This window comes from Tursiops truncatus, chromosome 11, assembly GCF_011762595.2.
Source record: "Tursiops truncatus isolate mTurTru1 chromosome 11, mTurTru1.mat.Y, whole genome shotgun sequence".
Lineage (NCBI taxonomy): Eukaryota > Metazoa > Chordata > Mammalia > Artiodactyla > Delphinidae > Tursiops > Tursiops truncatus.
Genome location: NC_047044.1, coordinates 4,176,793 through 4,190,096, shown reverse-complemented (window position 1 = coordinate 4,190,096; position 13,304 = coordinate 4,176,793). Strand labels below are relative to the sequence as shown.

At 53.7% G+C, this 13,304-nt stretch overlaps 1 protein-coding gene across 2 annotated transcripts in view; it reads left to right on the top strand.

The window, feature by feature from the left end:
* Window positions 1–13,304, top strand: part of FBLN1 (fibulin 1) — a 78,632-nt gene that overhangs the window by 49,664 nt on the left and 15,664 nt on the right. The window contains exons 15-16 of one of the 2 annotated variants that reach the window (XM_033865846.2): window positions 7,778–7,920; window positions 9,939–10,070. In XM_033865846.2, coding sequence (XP_033721737.1) covers window positions 7,778–7,920; window positions 9,939–10,070 — 275 coding nt within the window. Of the gene's footprint in view, window positions 1–283; window positions 737–7,777; window positions 7,921–9,938; window positions 10,071–13,304 lie in introns of those variants that run through there. The other variant, XM_033865847.2, reaches the window with a different exon arrangement.

The following is a 13,304-nucleotide window of genomic DNA, read 5'->3' as shown; positions in this document are numbered from 1 at the left end:
CAGTGAGAAGGGGACACACCTCGCTCCAGGCACGACCCTTGACCCCAGCCACCCAGCGCCCCCTGAGGGTGTTGGAAGAGGCTAGTGCCTGAGCCCGCGGCCCGGAGGTCCCCGGCACCTCCCACAGGTGAGTGAGGGGTGCTCTTCCCGTTGGCTGATTGGCCAGAGGGGCGGCGGGAGGCCCCGCCCAGCGAGCCCCCGCTTCCCCGCCCCCATGCTCTGTTGTTTCTCCGCTTGCTGAATGGGCCCTAACGCTCTTTCTCTCTGTCCACTTTTCTTGCAGCCGCTGCGAGCGCTTGCCTTGCCATGAGAATCAGGAGTGCCCCAAGCTGCCTCTGCGAATAACCTACTACCACCTCTCTTTCCCCACCAACATCCAAGTGCCCGCCGTGGTTTTCCGCATGGGCCCCTCCAGTGCCGTCCCCGGGGACAGCATGCAGCTGGCCATCACCGGCGGCAACGAGGAGGGCTTTTTCACCACCCAGAAGGTGAGCCACCACAGTGGGGTGGTGGCCCTCACCAAGCCCGTCCCCGAGCCCAGGGACTTGCTCCTGACCGTCAGGATGGAGCTCTCTCGCCACGGCACCGTCAGCTCCTTTGTGGCCAAGCTTTACATCTTTGTGTCCGCAGAGCTCTGAGCACGCGCTTTGGGCCGTGGGGGGGCCCCCTCTTGTTGCTTTCCTCACCCTCCCCTCCGGGATCCGAATAAAGGTTCAGCGGACGATCCCACACAGCATGGCTGGCGTGCCTTGGTTTTATTTGGCGTGGTCGGGTGTCTCTGTGCTTGTCCCTGGTGGGGAGGGGGCAGCCGAGCAATGCCTGGCGCCCCCAAGGGTGACCACGGAGTGTTTTCCGTGAGGGGTGTGCGCCCAGGAGCCCCCGTTGGGGGGCCTCACAGCCCACGCCGCCAGGGAGCCCAGGCCCGGAGAGAACGAGGCTCGGGTGTTTCATTTGACGTGATTCTCTCTCCTCCGCTTGTGTTTAGCCCAGAGGATGAGGTGACCAAGGCCCCCAGGGTTGATTGACCTCCGTCCCCTCTCACTTCACAGATGTGGAAACTGAGGCCCAGAGAAGGGGAGGGACTTGGCCAAAGTGGCGTGGGCCATTTGTGGTAGAGCCAGGTCTACTGGCCCCAGCTTCGTTTCCTTACTGTGTCACCAGGAGCTGAGCCTTTAACCGAGGCAAAAAAGCTCTATCGTGAGACTCAAACCTCCCTTTCTGTTTGTCTTGATGGGAGGCCCGAACTTGTGGAAAAACACTGAACGCAATCGCAGCATCTTGGATGCAGCCCTTACCTAAGTGAGGTCGGTTCCCTCCACGAAGGTTCTCAGCTTCGTACCAGGAAGAGGCAAAGGACAGCACGATGAATGTGCCGCTCATGGGAACCCCTAAGCCAGCGTCAGGTCCTTCATATGCGTTGCTTCCCATCCTGTGGGACGGGTGTTTCATCCCAAGAGAGACTCAGAGGGGGCGAGCGATTTGCCCAAGATCACACAGTGGGTATTGGAACCTCGGTTTGCTGACTACACAGCTTTGACTCTTCCACCATGATCCCAGCCCAGTCCCCAACGTGCCTCTCAAGGCCCTGCATCATTTAGTGCTAATGTCCATCTCCAGCCTGACCTCAAATTGTTCTCCCTTCGCTCACCTCCCTGGAGCCACACTGCCCAGCTCTTTGCTGCCTCAGGCCCTTTGCACATGCTTTTGCACGCTTGGCCTGAATGTTGGTTAAACCTCAGCCTGTATGTTCCTGTCTCAGCTGGGCCTCCCTTGACATCCGTTGGTTATGTTTTTCTGTCAGTCTTTCTCATAACACTGCCTTTGGGATGCTTATCACAGTTTGCAGTTCCTATTTATCTGTTTTGCTTTTGTCTTCCCCACCATCCAGAAGGCTCCATGAAGGCAGGGACCAAGTCTGTCTCATTCAGTGCCGTGTCGCTAGCTCCCGGCAGGGCCTAGCGCACAGTAGGTGCTCTACCCCGTCTGTTGGGGGAATGGATGACTTCCTGCCAACATTGCTTTGCATGTCTAGCATTTCTGTGGCTGCTGGCTCTGTTTTCAAGCAGAAATGTGAAGGGAAGGCAGAATGTCAAGAGGAATCAAGTAAAGGTTACTGGAGGATCCTAAGGTCCTTCCTACAAGTACATGGAAGGAAAATGGGGAAGGGGCCCACCTTGCTGTCTAGTGGAGAGGACGGGTATACAGTTAACACTATGCCCAGTGCCCTGTGACAGAGGCAGCGGTTAACTCGCCATGGGAGCATACACATGCTCCTAGCCATTCATCTCCAAGCCCCCACTGTCTCCCAGACCCCTCTCTGAGCATCTCTGGTCTGGACTGGCTTCCAGTCTCCTATCTTCCAAGCTGAAGCCAGAGGACCTCTCTGAAGGACCAGTCTGGTTATGTCCCTCCCCTCTTTAGAAACTTCTATGATTCTTTCACTAGCAGATGAAGCCCAACTCCCTTGGAATGGCATTCGAGGCCCTGCCTACTCCAGCCTCTGCCCATCTTTTCAGCTACATCTCCCTCCCGCTCCCCGCTCTAGCTCACCCCCTTGCTTGTGTTCCAGCCACGCGGGGCTCTTGTCCTTCTCCGCATGCACTTTCTCTGGGCTTTAGCATGTACCATGCCATCCTCCTGCAAACTGCCGTTCTCCCTGAAGCCACGTCCTCAGCGAAACCTCTCCTGAAGCTGAGCTCTTCTAGCGCCGGGCGTACTCCATCAGAGCAGTTACCCTGTCGTTACTTTTTATCGTCCCCACTTCTCTGGGCCTGTTGGAAGGCAGGGATTGTATCTGTGTTCTCTACACTTTCAGAATGTCTGGCCTGTGGAAGGAGCTCAGTAAACATCCGAGTAAACATATGGATGGATGGATGGATGGATGGATGGATGGATGGATGGATGGATGGTTGGTTGGATGGGTGGATAGTATTTTCAAGGTTTAGTTCAAATATCACCTCTTCTGTGAAATCAGCAAGACACAGCAGGGATTCATCATGTATTCAGTTATTCTTTTATCATGGTCCAGATTATTCAGGCCACAGAAGCACTTTTCCCATAGGAGTGTTAAGATGGTGGGGGGAGAAATTCTCGGGGGCTTTAGAAGCCAGAATCCCCTCTACAACATCCCCACCAGCTTTGTTTGCACTTGCCCTTGTCTGTGGAACTCCCTGCCTCTTAAGGTGGCCTGTTCCATTTCAGGACGCCTCTGATGTTTCTCTGTGTGTACCTGAGAGCACATGTGGGGATGATACCTGAATTAACTGCCTGCTCACCTCCCTGCAGTTCCTTGAGGCCACTTAGCAGTATTCCTGGATCATCCTGCTGAGATCACACAGTGCAGAAGAAACCAACCAACCAAACAAACAAAAACACAAGAGTTTTAATGTCCTCCTTGCCATTTATTAGTTCTGTGACCTCGGATAAGTCATTTGCCTTTCAGAGCTTCAAGGCCCACTTCCTGGATTATTTTGAACATTACGTGAAGTTACTTACACACGAGGCAGTGTCTGGCATGTGGTAGGCAGTTAATAAGTGTTGGTTTCTCCCCTCATTGGAAGGTACTTGAGTGTTCATTTGGATCTTGATTTAAATGGAGAATAGAAGTTCAGAGGGTTTGTAGAGCTGCCATCGCTTCCGACTCCTGGACCTGCGTGTGCACTTTTTTGAGGGGGGGGGCTGTGCCAAAAAGCACAGTGTGCTTTGTGGCTTGTGGGATCTTAGTTCCCCAACCAGGGATTGAACCTGCACCCTTGGCAGTGAAAGTGCAGATTCCTAACCACTGGACCGCCAGGGAATTCCCATGTGTGTGCCCTTCTGACTGTCACGGTACCAAATCAGGCTCCCAAGGGTAGAGGATAATAATTATGATTATCATTATTATACTGATGAAAATAATAACAACTGTGACAGCTAACACCTGGACACTGCTGTCTGTGAGCCAGGCACTGTGCCAAGCATTTAACTAACCCTCACGGAGCCTAGTGAGGAAAGTGCTGTTATGATCCTCATTTCACAATGAAGACATCGGGGAGAGAGAGGTTAAGTAACTTGCCCAGAGTCCCAATGCTGATGTAAGGTGGGCCCGGGGTTCAAACACAGGCAGCCTGGCTCTGGAGTCTGCTCTCAGAAGGGCAGCCCCATGCTGTGAAGGGGGCAGGATACCGGGATGAGTCAGTGCTCCTCAGCTTGCTACTCTAGCCTCTTCTCAGAAAGCCCTGCATACCAGCCCCATTCTAAAATTCCCAAGTGAAAAACAAAGCATTTTATTAGCTAAGGAAGGAGGCAGTGTGGTGTAGAGGGAAAAGCTGTGAAGGTTAAATGAAGTGATGTGTGCAGCTGTCCAGCAGAGACATCAATGAGGTCTGAAAAACCACTGTGAACCACGCCTCTTTCTCAAATTTCAGGAGAACTAATTTCACATTAAAATGATCAACTCAAAATTATCCAGGTTAAATCTCATAAAAGATATTGTAGGGAAAAAGAGAATAAAGAACAGAATGATATCCTTCTGGGTAATGAAAGTACACCAGGAAGATATGCTCACAGACTAGATCAAAACTGTAGCCTATATCAAAACAAACTAAAAGGATTGGGAAAATTACCAAAAATGAAGGAAAAATGTAAGCCAGAATTAAGAAAAACCAAGAAATGAAGTAATGGAACTCAAGAAATAATTTAAAATTAAAGCAGAAAGCAGTTTCAGAAATAAATACTTAAGGAGAAGTTGAAAAGAAGAAAAATTTTATAAATTGAAAAATGAATAACGAAAGAGATGAAAAGGCTTGAAGAGAAAGTGACAGATGTTAAAGATAGGCAAAGAAGATCCAACATACAGATAATAGAAATCTCCAAAGAACTAACCCAAAACAAGGGAGGGGAGCAATAAATACTAAAAATGATGACTCAAGAAACTTTACAGAAATTTTAAGAAAAAGATTTGAAATTCCATATTGAAAGAACACCCAACATACCTGAAGATATTGACTCAGAGCAACCGACACCAAGACAAAGAGAAAACAAAAAAATCCCTGTGCTTTTGGGCAAAAACAGCAAGTGACTTATATGGGAAAGAATTATATTATCATCAGACTTCTTCACAGCAACACTTATGCCAGAAGGAAATGAATACTTAGGATATTCAGGAAAATGTAAGCCAAGGATTTTATACCCAACAAAACAGACTTTCCTGTACAAAGGGCACAAACTATTATCAACATGCGAAATTGTCAACATGCAAGCACTAAACATAGTTACTACTCATAGAACTACAACTAAATGAGTGCAGTAAGAAAAAAGGGAAGTATGGGGACTTCCCTGGCGGTCTAGTTAAGACTCTGCGCTTCCACCGCAGGTGGCGCGGGTTCGATCCTTGGTCAGGGAACTAAGATCCTGCATGCCACGCGGTGTGGCTAAAAAAGAAAAAAAAAAAAGGAAAGAAATGGCTCAGACAATGTAGAAATAGCACATCTATTTAAAAATTGTAGGTAGAATAGGGAGAACATATCCCAAAAAAATTATTCTGATTAATTATGTTAGTGGTAGTAATTTTAGCATTGTTGTTCTGAGAGTACTGGGTTAAATATGAAATATACTAAATAAATAAGTATGGAATATTCTATCATCTCCTGTGTTCTTAAGAACGAGGATTTTGATATGGAAAAAAGGAGATTCCTTTGGTACATAGAAGAGATTAAGTAAAAAACTATGTGGTTCTTGTTTTGAATTGTCAGTATCAGTATGAACTCATGATGTAGTTTATCTCTAAAAATGTCCACTGAAGAAGCCTAGAAACAATGACCAGCTCAGTAGGACTGAGCAGTCCTGGTATCCAGACTGTGGTCTTGAAATACCATTTTCTACTAAAAAACAAAACAAACCCAACACTTCTTGGAGAAATAGCTGGGGCAGTAAAAGTGTAAGATGAGGCTGGACCGCCTTGTCAAGCCAGACAGCAAGAAAACCATCAGAGATTCCTAGGGCCAGGTCCAAAGGACTTGGGAGCCAACCCGATTTACCCTGTGGCCAAAGATGGGAAAACGTGAGCTCCAGTAACGGATAATAATTGCAATAGGTTGAAATCCATCAAATAGTTGAAATCTATGAGTTCATACTGATATTTTTAAAAAGTCAACTGATAACCTCTGGATAATGATCGCTAGTTCCTTATCCTGAAAACAGGTCAACACAAAGAAAGAATCAAGCATTAATCTTGCTTTTCCTCTATGAACTATACCCCCTGGTAACCAGATAGTGTATGAGGGGAAGCATCTCTTTAGAGAAGTATTCAAACTAACAAGTGAAAAAGAAATTATCGACTCGGACCACAGCATCGTGCCGTCCCCGGTGAATCAGTGGACCTGGACCCTGAGCATTAGCAGCTGCTAACGTCACAGAAAGGAGGTGACCAGACACCACGTGCCTCCGATGGAAGACACACCAGCACCTGTCATTTCGCTGAAGGACCTGGGTCTGCATCCGATCAGGTGTCTGGATCCGGCTGCCCATGGGCAGGGAATGCAGAGGACAGGGGAACACGCTGGGCTGCGCCGCCAGGATGCAGTCAGCAAGTCCAGAAGCTACGGAAGCCCCATAGCTCAGATGCTTTGCTTCCCTGACAGGTAAACTGTATGGAAAATGAAGGAATGGAGAGGAAACCTCAAGGTTAAAAAGGACTTTAGAAAGATATAACAGGGACTTCCCTGGTGGTCCAGTGGGTAAGGCTCCACGCTCCCAATGCAGGGGGCCCGGGTTCGATCCCTGGTCAGGGAACTAGGTCCCTCATGCCACAACTAAGAGCCCGCATGCTGCAGCTAAGAGCCCGCATGCCGCAACAAAGATCCCACGTGCTGCAACTAAGACCTGGTGCAGCCAAATAAATAAAAAGAGAAAGATATAACAGAAATGTTTTAATGGACAAGTTTAAATGATAGTGTCTTGAGATGCACACTTACATGACACAGATGTAAAGGAGCCCAGGTAAGTGATTGCTAGGACAGTCAGGACAGGAGTTACCTTGGGGGTGCACGAGGGGGTTGAGACGGGTCTGGGGCCCACGAAGGGCCCTCAGGTGGCAGGTGAAGCTCTCTTTCCTGACCTGGGTGCTGATTATAAAGTGGTTTGCCTTATAATACTCATTCAGTGGTACCTTTGTTTTGTGTAGCTCTTGCATTTGTGTTTTATTTTATGATAAAGAGGTTTTGAAAATATCGCTAGACCTGTAACAAACTTGGGCCCCTTTTCCTTCCTCCCCGTCCATCGCGTGACACTGGAGATTTGACCGCTTTGTGCTGGGCGCCAAGCTGGGTGCTTTACATACGCTCCCTCATTTATTCCCCCTGCAGCCCCCCGACCCGGGGCCCCAGGAAAGCCGGACCCTGTCTCCCTTGTTTGCTTTGGTGTCCCTGGTGCCTGACACCCAGCAGATGCTCAAAACACACTTGTTGAGCAAGTGAACGAATGAATGTGATTTGCAGTTGTAGAAACCAAAGCTCAGTCCGTATAGTCGGCAAATAGCAAAGCTTTGCTTATCCCAGCCGGGACGGACGGAAACCGGGGCGTGTCTCGGGGGTTTGGGTTCTGGTCCAGTTTGCAGCAAGGGCAGAGAAGCATCCTCTCGGAGCAGCCGGGCTGCGGAGGCCAGTGCGGGTCTCCGACGGAGCCATCTCTGGGACAGGTGGTCCCGCCTGGCCACCTGCTTGTCCTCCCCGGACCCCGGTCTCTGTGGGAGTGCTGGTTCCACCTTTCCCATCGCTTCTTGTGCTGTGGTTCCCCTCAGGCTCCGCCAAGAGAAGACAGACACCGTCCGCTGCATCAAGTCCTGCCGCCCCAATGACGTCACCTGCGTGCTGGACCCAGTGCACACCATCTCCCACACTGTCGTGTCGCTGCCCACCTTCCGCGAGTTCACCCGCCCCGAAGGTGAGTGGCCGCTCCCACGGCTTGGAACCGGCGTAGGGGTCCCGGGGGAGGCCGTCGTCTGGAGGAGCTTCCTTGCCAGGCAGGAAGTTGAGAGCTTGGCCTGCAGGAGCCACTCCTTGGTTGGGGTGTGGGTTTGGGGTTTGGAATGCAGACCCCTCCCTGCCTCTGCATCTCCTCCGTGTCCGCAGACTACATGGCGGTACCGTTCCAGCCCATTCCCAGCTCTCAGTTCGGGGGTCTCTTCTTAGGGGTTACAGTTGTTCAACAAATAGCTATCAAGTGTTGATTCTGTGCCAAGCGCGGGGCTATGGGGGCCTACAGGAGGCAGTGACTCCACTCTGGGTCCTGAGGGGTCAGTAGGAGGCAACTTAGTGAAAGTGGGGAGAACGGAGACATCTGGAGGTGAGTGCGGAGTGTAGACCTTCGAGGAACAAAGCCAAGTTTTTCTGGCTGGAGTGGTGGACGGCTTGGCAAGAGAGGGCCTGAAAGGGTGAGAGTGGGAGGCTGCACTTGGAGTTGGGGCTTCAACTCCTAGGCCTTGGGAGCCAGTAGAGGGTTGGGACTGATGCTATTTGCATACAGAAGCATCATCCTGGAGACCAAGGGGCAGATAGGCTGGTGCGGCCAGACCAGCTCCAGGGAGCCCAGCATAAAGCAGTCAGTGTGCCCTGCGCCCGGCAGCTCCTGGCCTGCAGTGTAGACCTGCCATCACAGCCCCCTTTTCACACAGGCAGTCCCAAGGCAGCGGGCTCCTGGCGCCCGGCAGAGGGCTGTGGACGGGGTGCTTCTCCGTATGCCTTGCTTCGGGGTGTGCAGCCCACGTGCCAGGGCTGGTGTGGTCTCCAGACACCGCCTCCCTCTGTGGAGGCCTTCAGGGGAGCTCGCCATGAGGATTCACTCTGTAAACGTCGACTGAGCCTCCGATGTGTCAGGCTCGGGCCAGGCTCTGGGACACAGTGATGAGAAAGAGCCCTCTGACCATCTCAGGGAAGACGGACAGTTTGCCCTGTGTTTACACGCGGCAACGGGGTCCTGGGGGGTAATGCAGGTGCACATGCCGGAGCGTGGAGCCTGGCCACGGGGGTGGGAGGGCACCAGAGGCACCCCGGGATGTGCTTGCCTGCGGGAGCCGGTGGCCCTTGCCCCGCCTGCCCACTCCTTCCTCTAGAAAAGGGGAGGCACAGAATCTTCACAGGGTGCGCGGACTTGGGTCGGAGAAAATCACTGACTGCTGTTCGCCTTATGCAGAATGACGGGTTCCACCAAACCACAAATCCTTCCCGAATCCCTAATGGCCAGTTTTGTGGCCTCCTGGCCAGTGCTGATCCATGATCTTGTTCTAGCGGGAACTGGGTGTGGTTAGAGACACCTGTCGGCATCTCGGGCCCAGGCGGTCCAGACCTTGACCATTAGCGTTGAGAGGATCCTTGATAGGCCCTGGCGGGCTGCCTCGTTCACTTTACAGGTGAGGAAACTGAGGCCCAGAGAGAGGACATTCCCCCCCCACGACCCGAGACAACACAGAGCGGGGGTAAATCGGGGCCTCGTGCTCCCCGCCCAGGGCAGGTTGCCGGCTTCATGTCAGGTGGCCCGGGAGACGGATACAGCCACCAAACTGCCCGGCCCGGCCTGAGAAGTGGCTTCTGACCCACATCACTGTGGGGCAGGGGACCAGCCTGCTCCCTTGCCCTTTCTGACCTCTCGCCCATATCCCGTCATCCACCCCCCTTCCCCATCTCCCCAGCGTCAGGGAGACTCCTGAATCATCACCAGTTCCTTTAGCACCGGCCCTGCTTCTGATCAGCTCCATGACTTTAGGGAAGACTCGCAGGCGCTCCAGGCCTCGGCTTCCCCGTTGATGAGAAGCGGGGACAGGCTATGATCTAGGGCCCCTGAGGGGCCCTCCACCTTCTCCATGCAGGGGGTCCCTCATGTTGGGTCCTCATTGCCTTGGGGGGCATTTCCAGGGTCCCAGGGCCCAGCGCTGCACGCTCTCCATGCCGTGCTTCTCTCTGCAGAAATCATCTTCCTCCGGGCCATCACGCCCGCGTATCCTGCCAACCACGCTGACATCATCTTCGACATAACAGACGGGAACCTCCGCGACTCCTTCGATATCATCAAGCGCTACATGGACGGCATGACCGTGGGTGAGTGGCCGGAGACGGCAGGTCCACCTAGACTCCCCCTCGTCCTCCCAGCCAGCGGCGTAGCCGAGGCCTGTTGGGAACCAGCCCGGCTCCCATCTGAGTCCCCTGGTCCTTCAGGGCTCAGATGGAACCCCCCCCCACACACACCCCAGCCAATCACAGTGTGAGGAGCATCAGGGTGGTGGAGCCGCCAGCTCTCGGGGAGACCCCTGTGGGCTCAGTCTCCTGACCTACAAAGGGTGGATTAACTAGGTCTCTGCGTCTCATGGATTTCAAACATGGATTTCAGACAAGGTCACACAGGTAAAGCACTGGTCCGGGGACGCGGCGCAGCTGCCCCATCGTGGGAGCTGATACGATCTTTATTCTTATGGTGCAACAGAGGAATAGCTAACGGGCGTCAGGGCCTGGCTCGCCTTGCAGGGTGTCCGGTCTTGTCCCCTCCCGCGTGTCATTGGGTAGGAGGACTGAAGTCGCATCAAGGTGCACGTACAGCCCCCCCCCCCACACACACCCCGAGATTCAGCACCGAGGGAGGGCTGGCCGGGAGGGGGAGAAGCAGAAGCGGGTGCGTCTGGGAAGCTGTTCACGGTGCCTCTCCTGAACTGTCACGCTTTAAAGACTTCAAATTCATGGAGAATGAAAACCATCACATCTGCCACTTTGGACGTAAATGTAGACTCGCGTTTTCAAAGCAGCTGAGCAACTGAGGGCCAGGCCTGTCCTCGCCTAGGCCTCCGTCTCCTCGTCGTGCATAGGGTGGGCAGGAGTGGGCCTCGTGGTCTCTTAGGCCCCCCGGATTTTGTGAGGTCTTGAGCGCCCACTCGGCTGGTCCTGGAGCCAAGCATTTTGGAACATGGTCTGTAGGTGGCGCTGTTGGACCTCAGAACCCCGGTCCCCTAAGCCCCCAGCCACGACCGTTGTCGAGCTGCAGCTGAAGATAGGGAATGGTTATTCCCCTGTTGCCAAAGAGCCATCTATAGCGACTTTACAAGCTCTTAAGTGGGTTTGCATGTTGTAAACATGACTGAGTCATCTGGGGGGCCCCCACCCCCGGCTCCTCCTCCGCTAGTTGGCAGCAGGAATAATTAGTTAATTACAGTTAATGGTACATTAGCTCGCACTGGGATGCCGAGGGGAGGGCGTGCAGTTTGGTCGTCAGCAGGCTTAAAACTTGCCGCTTGCGCTTCAGTCACTGCCTACCCTGGGCCTCAATTTCCCCCATCGTTAGGTGAAGAGACACTTAAGGGACCTTCGGGCGCCTGGGGATGAGGGCAGACAGGAGGAAGTAGGGTCACCTCGCCCACCGAAGCCCACCTTGAGCCAGCCCTGTGCTTGGCGCTGGGCCTGCAGGTGTGGCTGCAACACAGCCCACCCTGGGGCAGTTCACAGCTCTCGGAACCACAGGAGTTGGAATCAGAACCTTCCGACGCACTCATTCATTCTTTGCACTTCTGCATTCTTCCCAAGCCCGCCCTGTACCAGGCCCTGGGCCCAGCCTTGTGGGTACAGAGATGGGTTAATACCACGCAGCCCCTGCCCCTAAGGGCTTTGCATTCCACCGGGGTGGGAGGAGGTGTGCGGCGCATAAACAGATCATCAAAATGCGGCGGTGGAGAGACAGTGGCAAGGGTCTCCGGCCGCGGCCTCCCTGGGGGCGGGCTCTGTACCGTGTGTGTGCCTTCACTTCCCAGCTAAAGCCTTCCTGAAGTGACCCACGCCAGGGGCTGGGCAGCGGCCAGGCCCGGAGCCGGTGCTCAGCGGCACAGTTTTCTAGCCGCATCTATACTCCAAACAGAACCAACCTGGGAGTCTCGATTTCTTGGCTACCCATCCCCTGGGGCAGAAAATGCTGGCATCTCAGAGCCTGGAGGCTCCTGGAGGCCACCTCTTCCAAATTCTTCTTTGGCAGAGGGGGCAGCAAGGGGGCTGGCCGATCTTCCCAGGGTGACTCGGGGTAAGGTGGGGAACAGGACAGACCCCTGGTGTGAGAGGCGACGCCCAGGCCGCAGAGACAGAGCAGCCTCTCTCCTCACTGTGCTTCGTCACATGGGCCCCGGTCTTTGGATTCTGGTGCTGGGGGAGGGCCCAGGCTGGCCCTCGGGAATTCATCCTGCCTGTGATCCGGCCTCCTGGGTAGGCCCGGCCTCTTCAACTTCTCAGGACATTTGCTGGACGTCCCGTCCGGTTGGGCCCCTGGAGTTTACCAATGCCCTCTCCCAGGTGGAGGACCAAGGCCAGAGAGGGCAGGGTCTCGCTGAGGTGGGACCCAGGCTGTGCTGGGCTCTGGTCTCTGTACCCTCCGGTCGGTGCCTTGTTTGTCTGCTTGGGGTCTCTTCCCTGGGCTTCCCTATCCCCACCTCCTTCCTGCTCCTCTAATGAACCAAATAGCTTCTGTGCCCTCCAGGAGCTTCTGGGCTCTGGGGGTAGCCACCCTGGCACACGCTGGCCCTGGACACAGGCCTGTCCACCTGCGATGGACTTGAGACCAGTCTGAGCAGCCCTGGGAACCACCGCTGGGCACGCTCACCCCCGCATCCCTGCTCGCTCACCCCCGCATCCCTGCTTGGTCCTTACAGATGCCTCAGGGGATGTGATCACCTCCCTTGGGCAAAGGAGGGAGCAGAGTAAATGACCACCTGAGACTGAGCAATGGAAAAACCACAGGGCCCGGGTTGTTTGCAGACTTGTTAACGGATGAAGGAGCGATGGCCAGAAAGGGCAGGAGGCTGGTCCTAGGCCCCCTGGTGCTGGGGGGCAGAGCAGGCCTAGAACCCAGTCTTCCCCAGACACCCAGAGTTGGAGGCTGCGGACAGCTGGTGTTGACTCGGGCAAAGTTACCGCGAGTTCGTGTCCCGGAAAATTACCCAGCGTACGAGCCGCCATTGAGTTCATTCCTCCCCCAAATAACAGAAGAAGAAGAAAGTACCCCAAGTCGATTAAGAACCGAAAAAGGCCAGACCTTCCCCTAATGTATCCTTTAAAAACCAGTTCTTCGCAGGGATAAAGGCGGCTCTGAAGCAGAGCTGAGCTGCCGTCTCTGTAAAGCCCCTTGCAGCCACCCTGTTGCATTCCTCTTTCACCAGCTGTCAATGAAACATGAAGAATGCATTTTCGACCTGTGCGAAAATGCTTTGTTAACGCCTGAGGTGTTCTCCGGCCACTACAAAGCCTTCCTCATCCAGCCCCGGTTGCGTTCTTCGCTCAGCAGAGTACTGGCTGTAATGCGGGGGC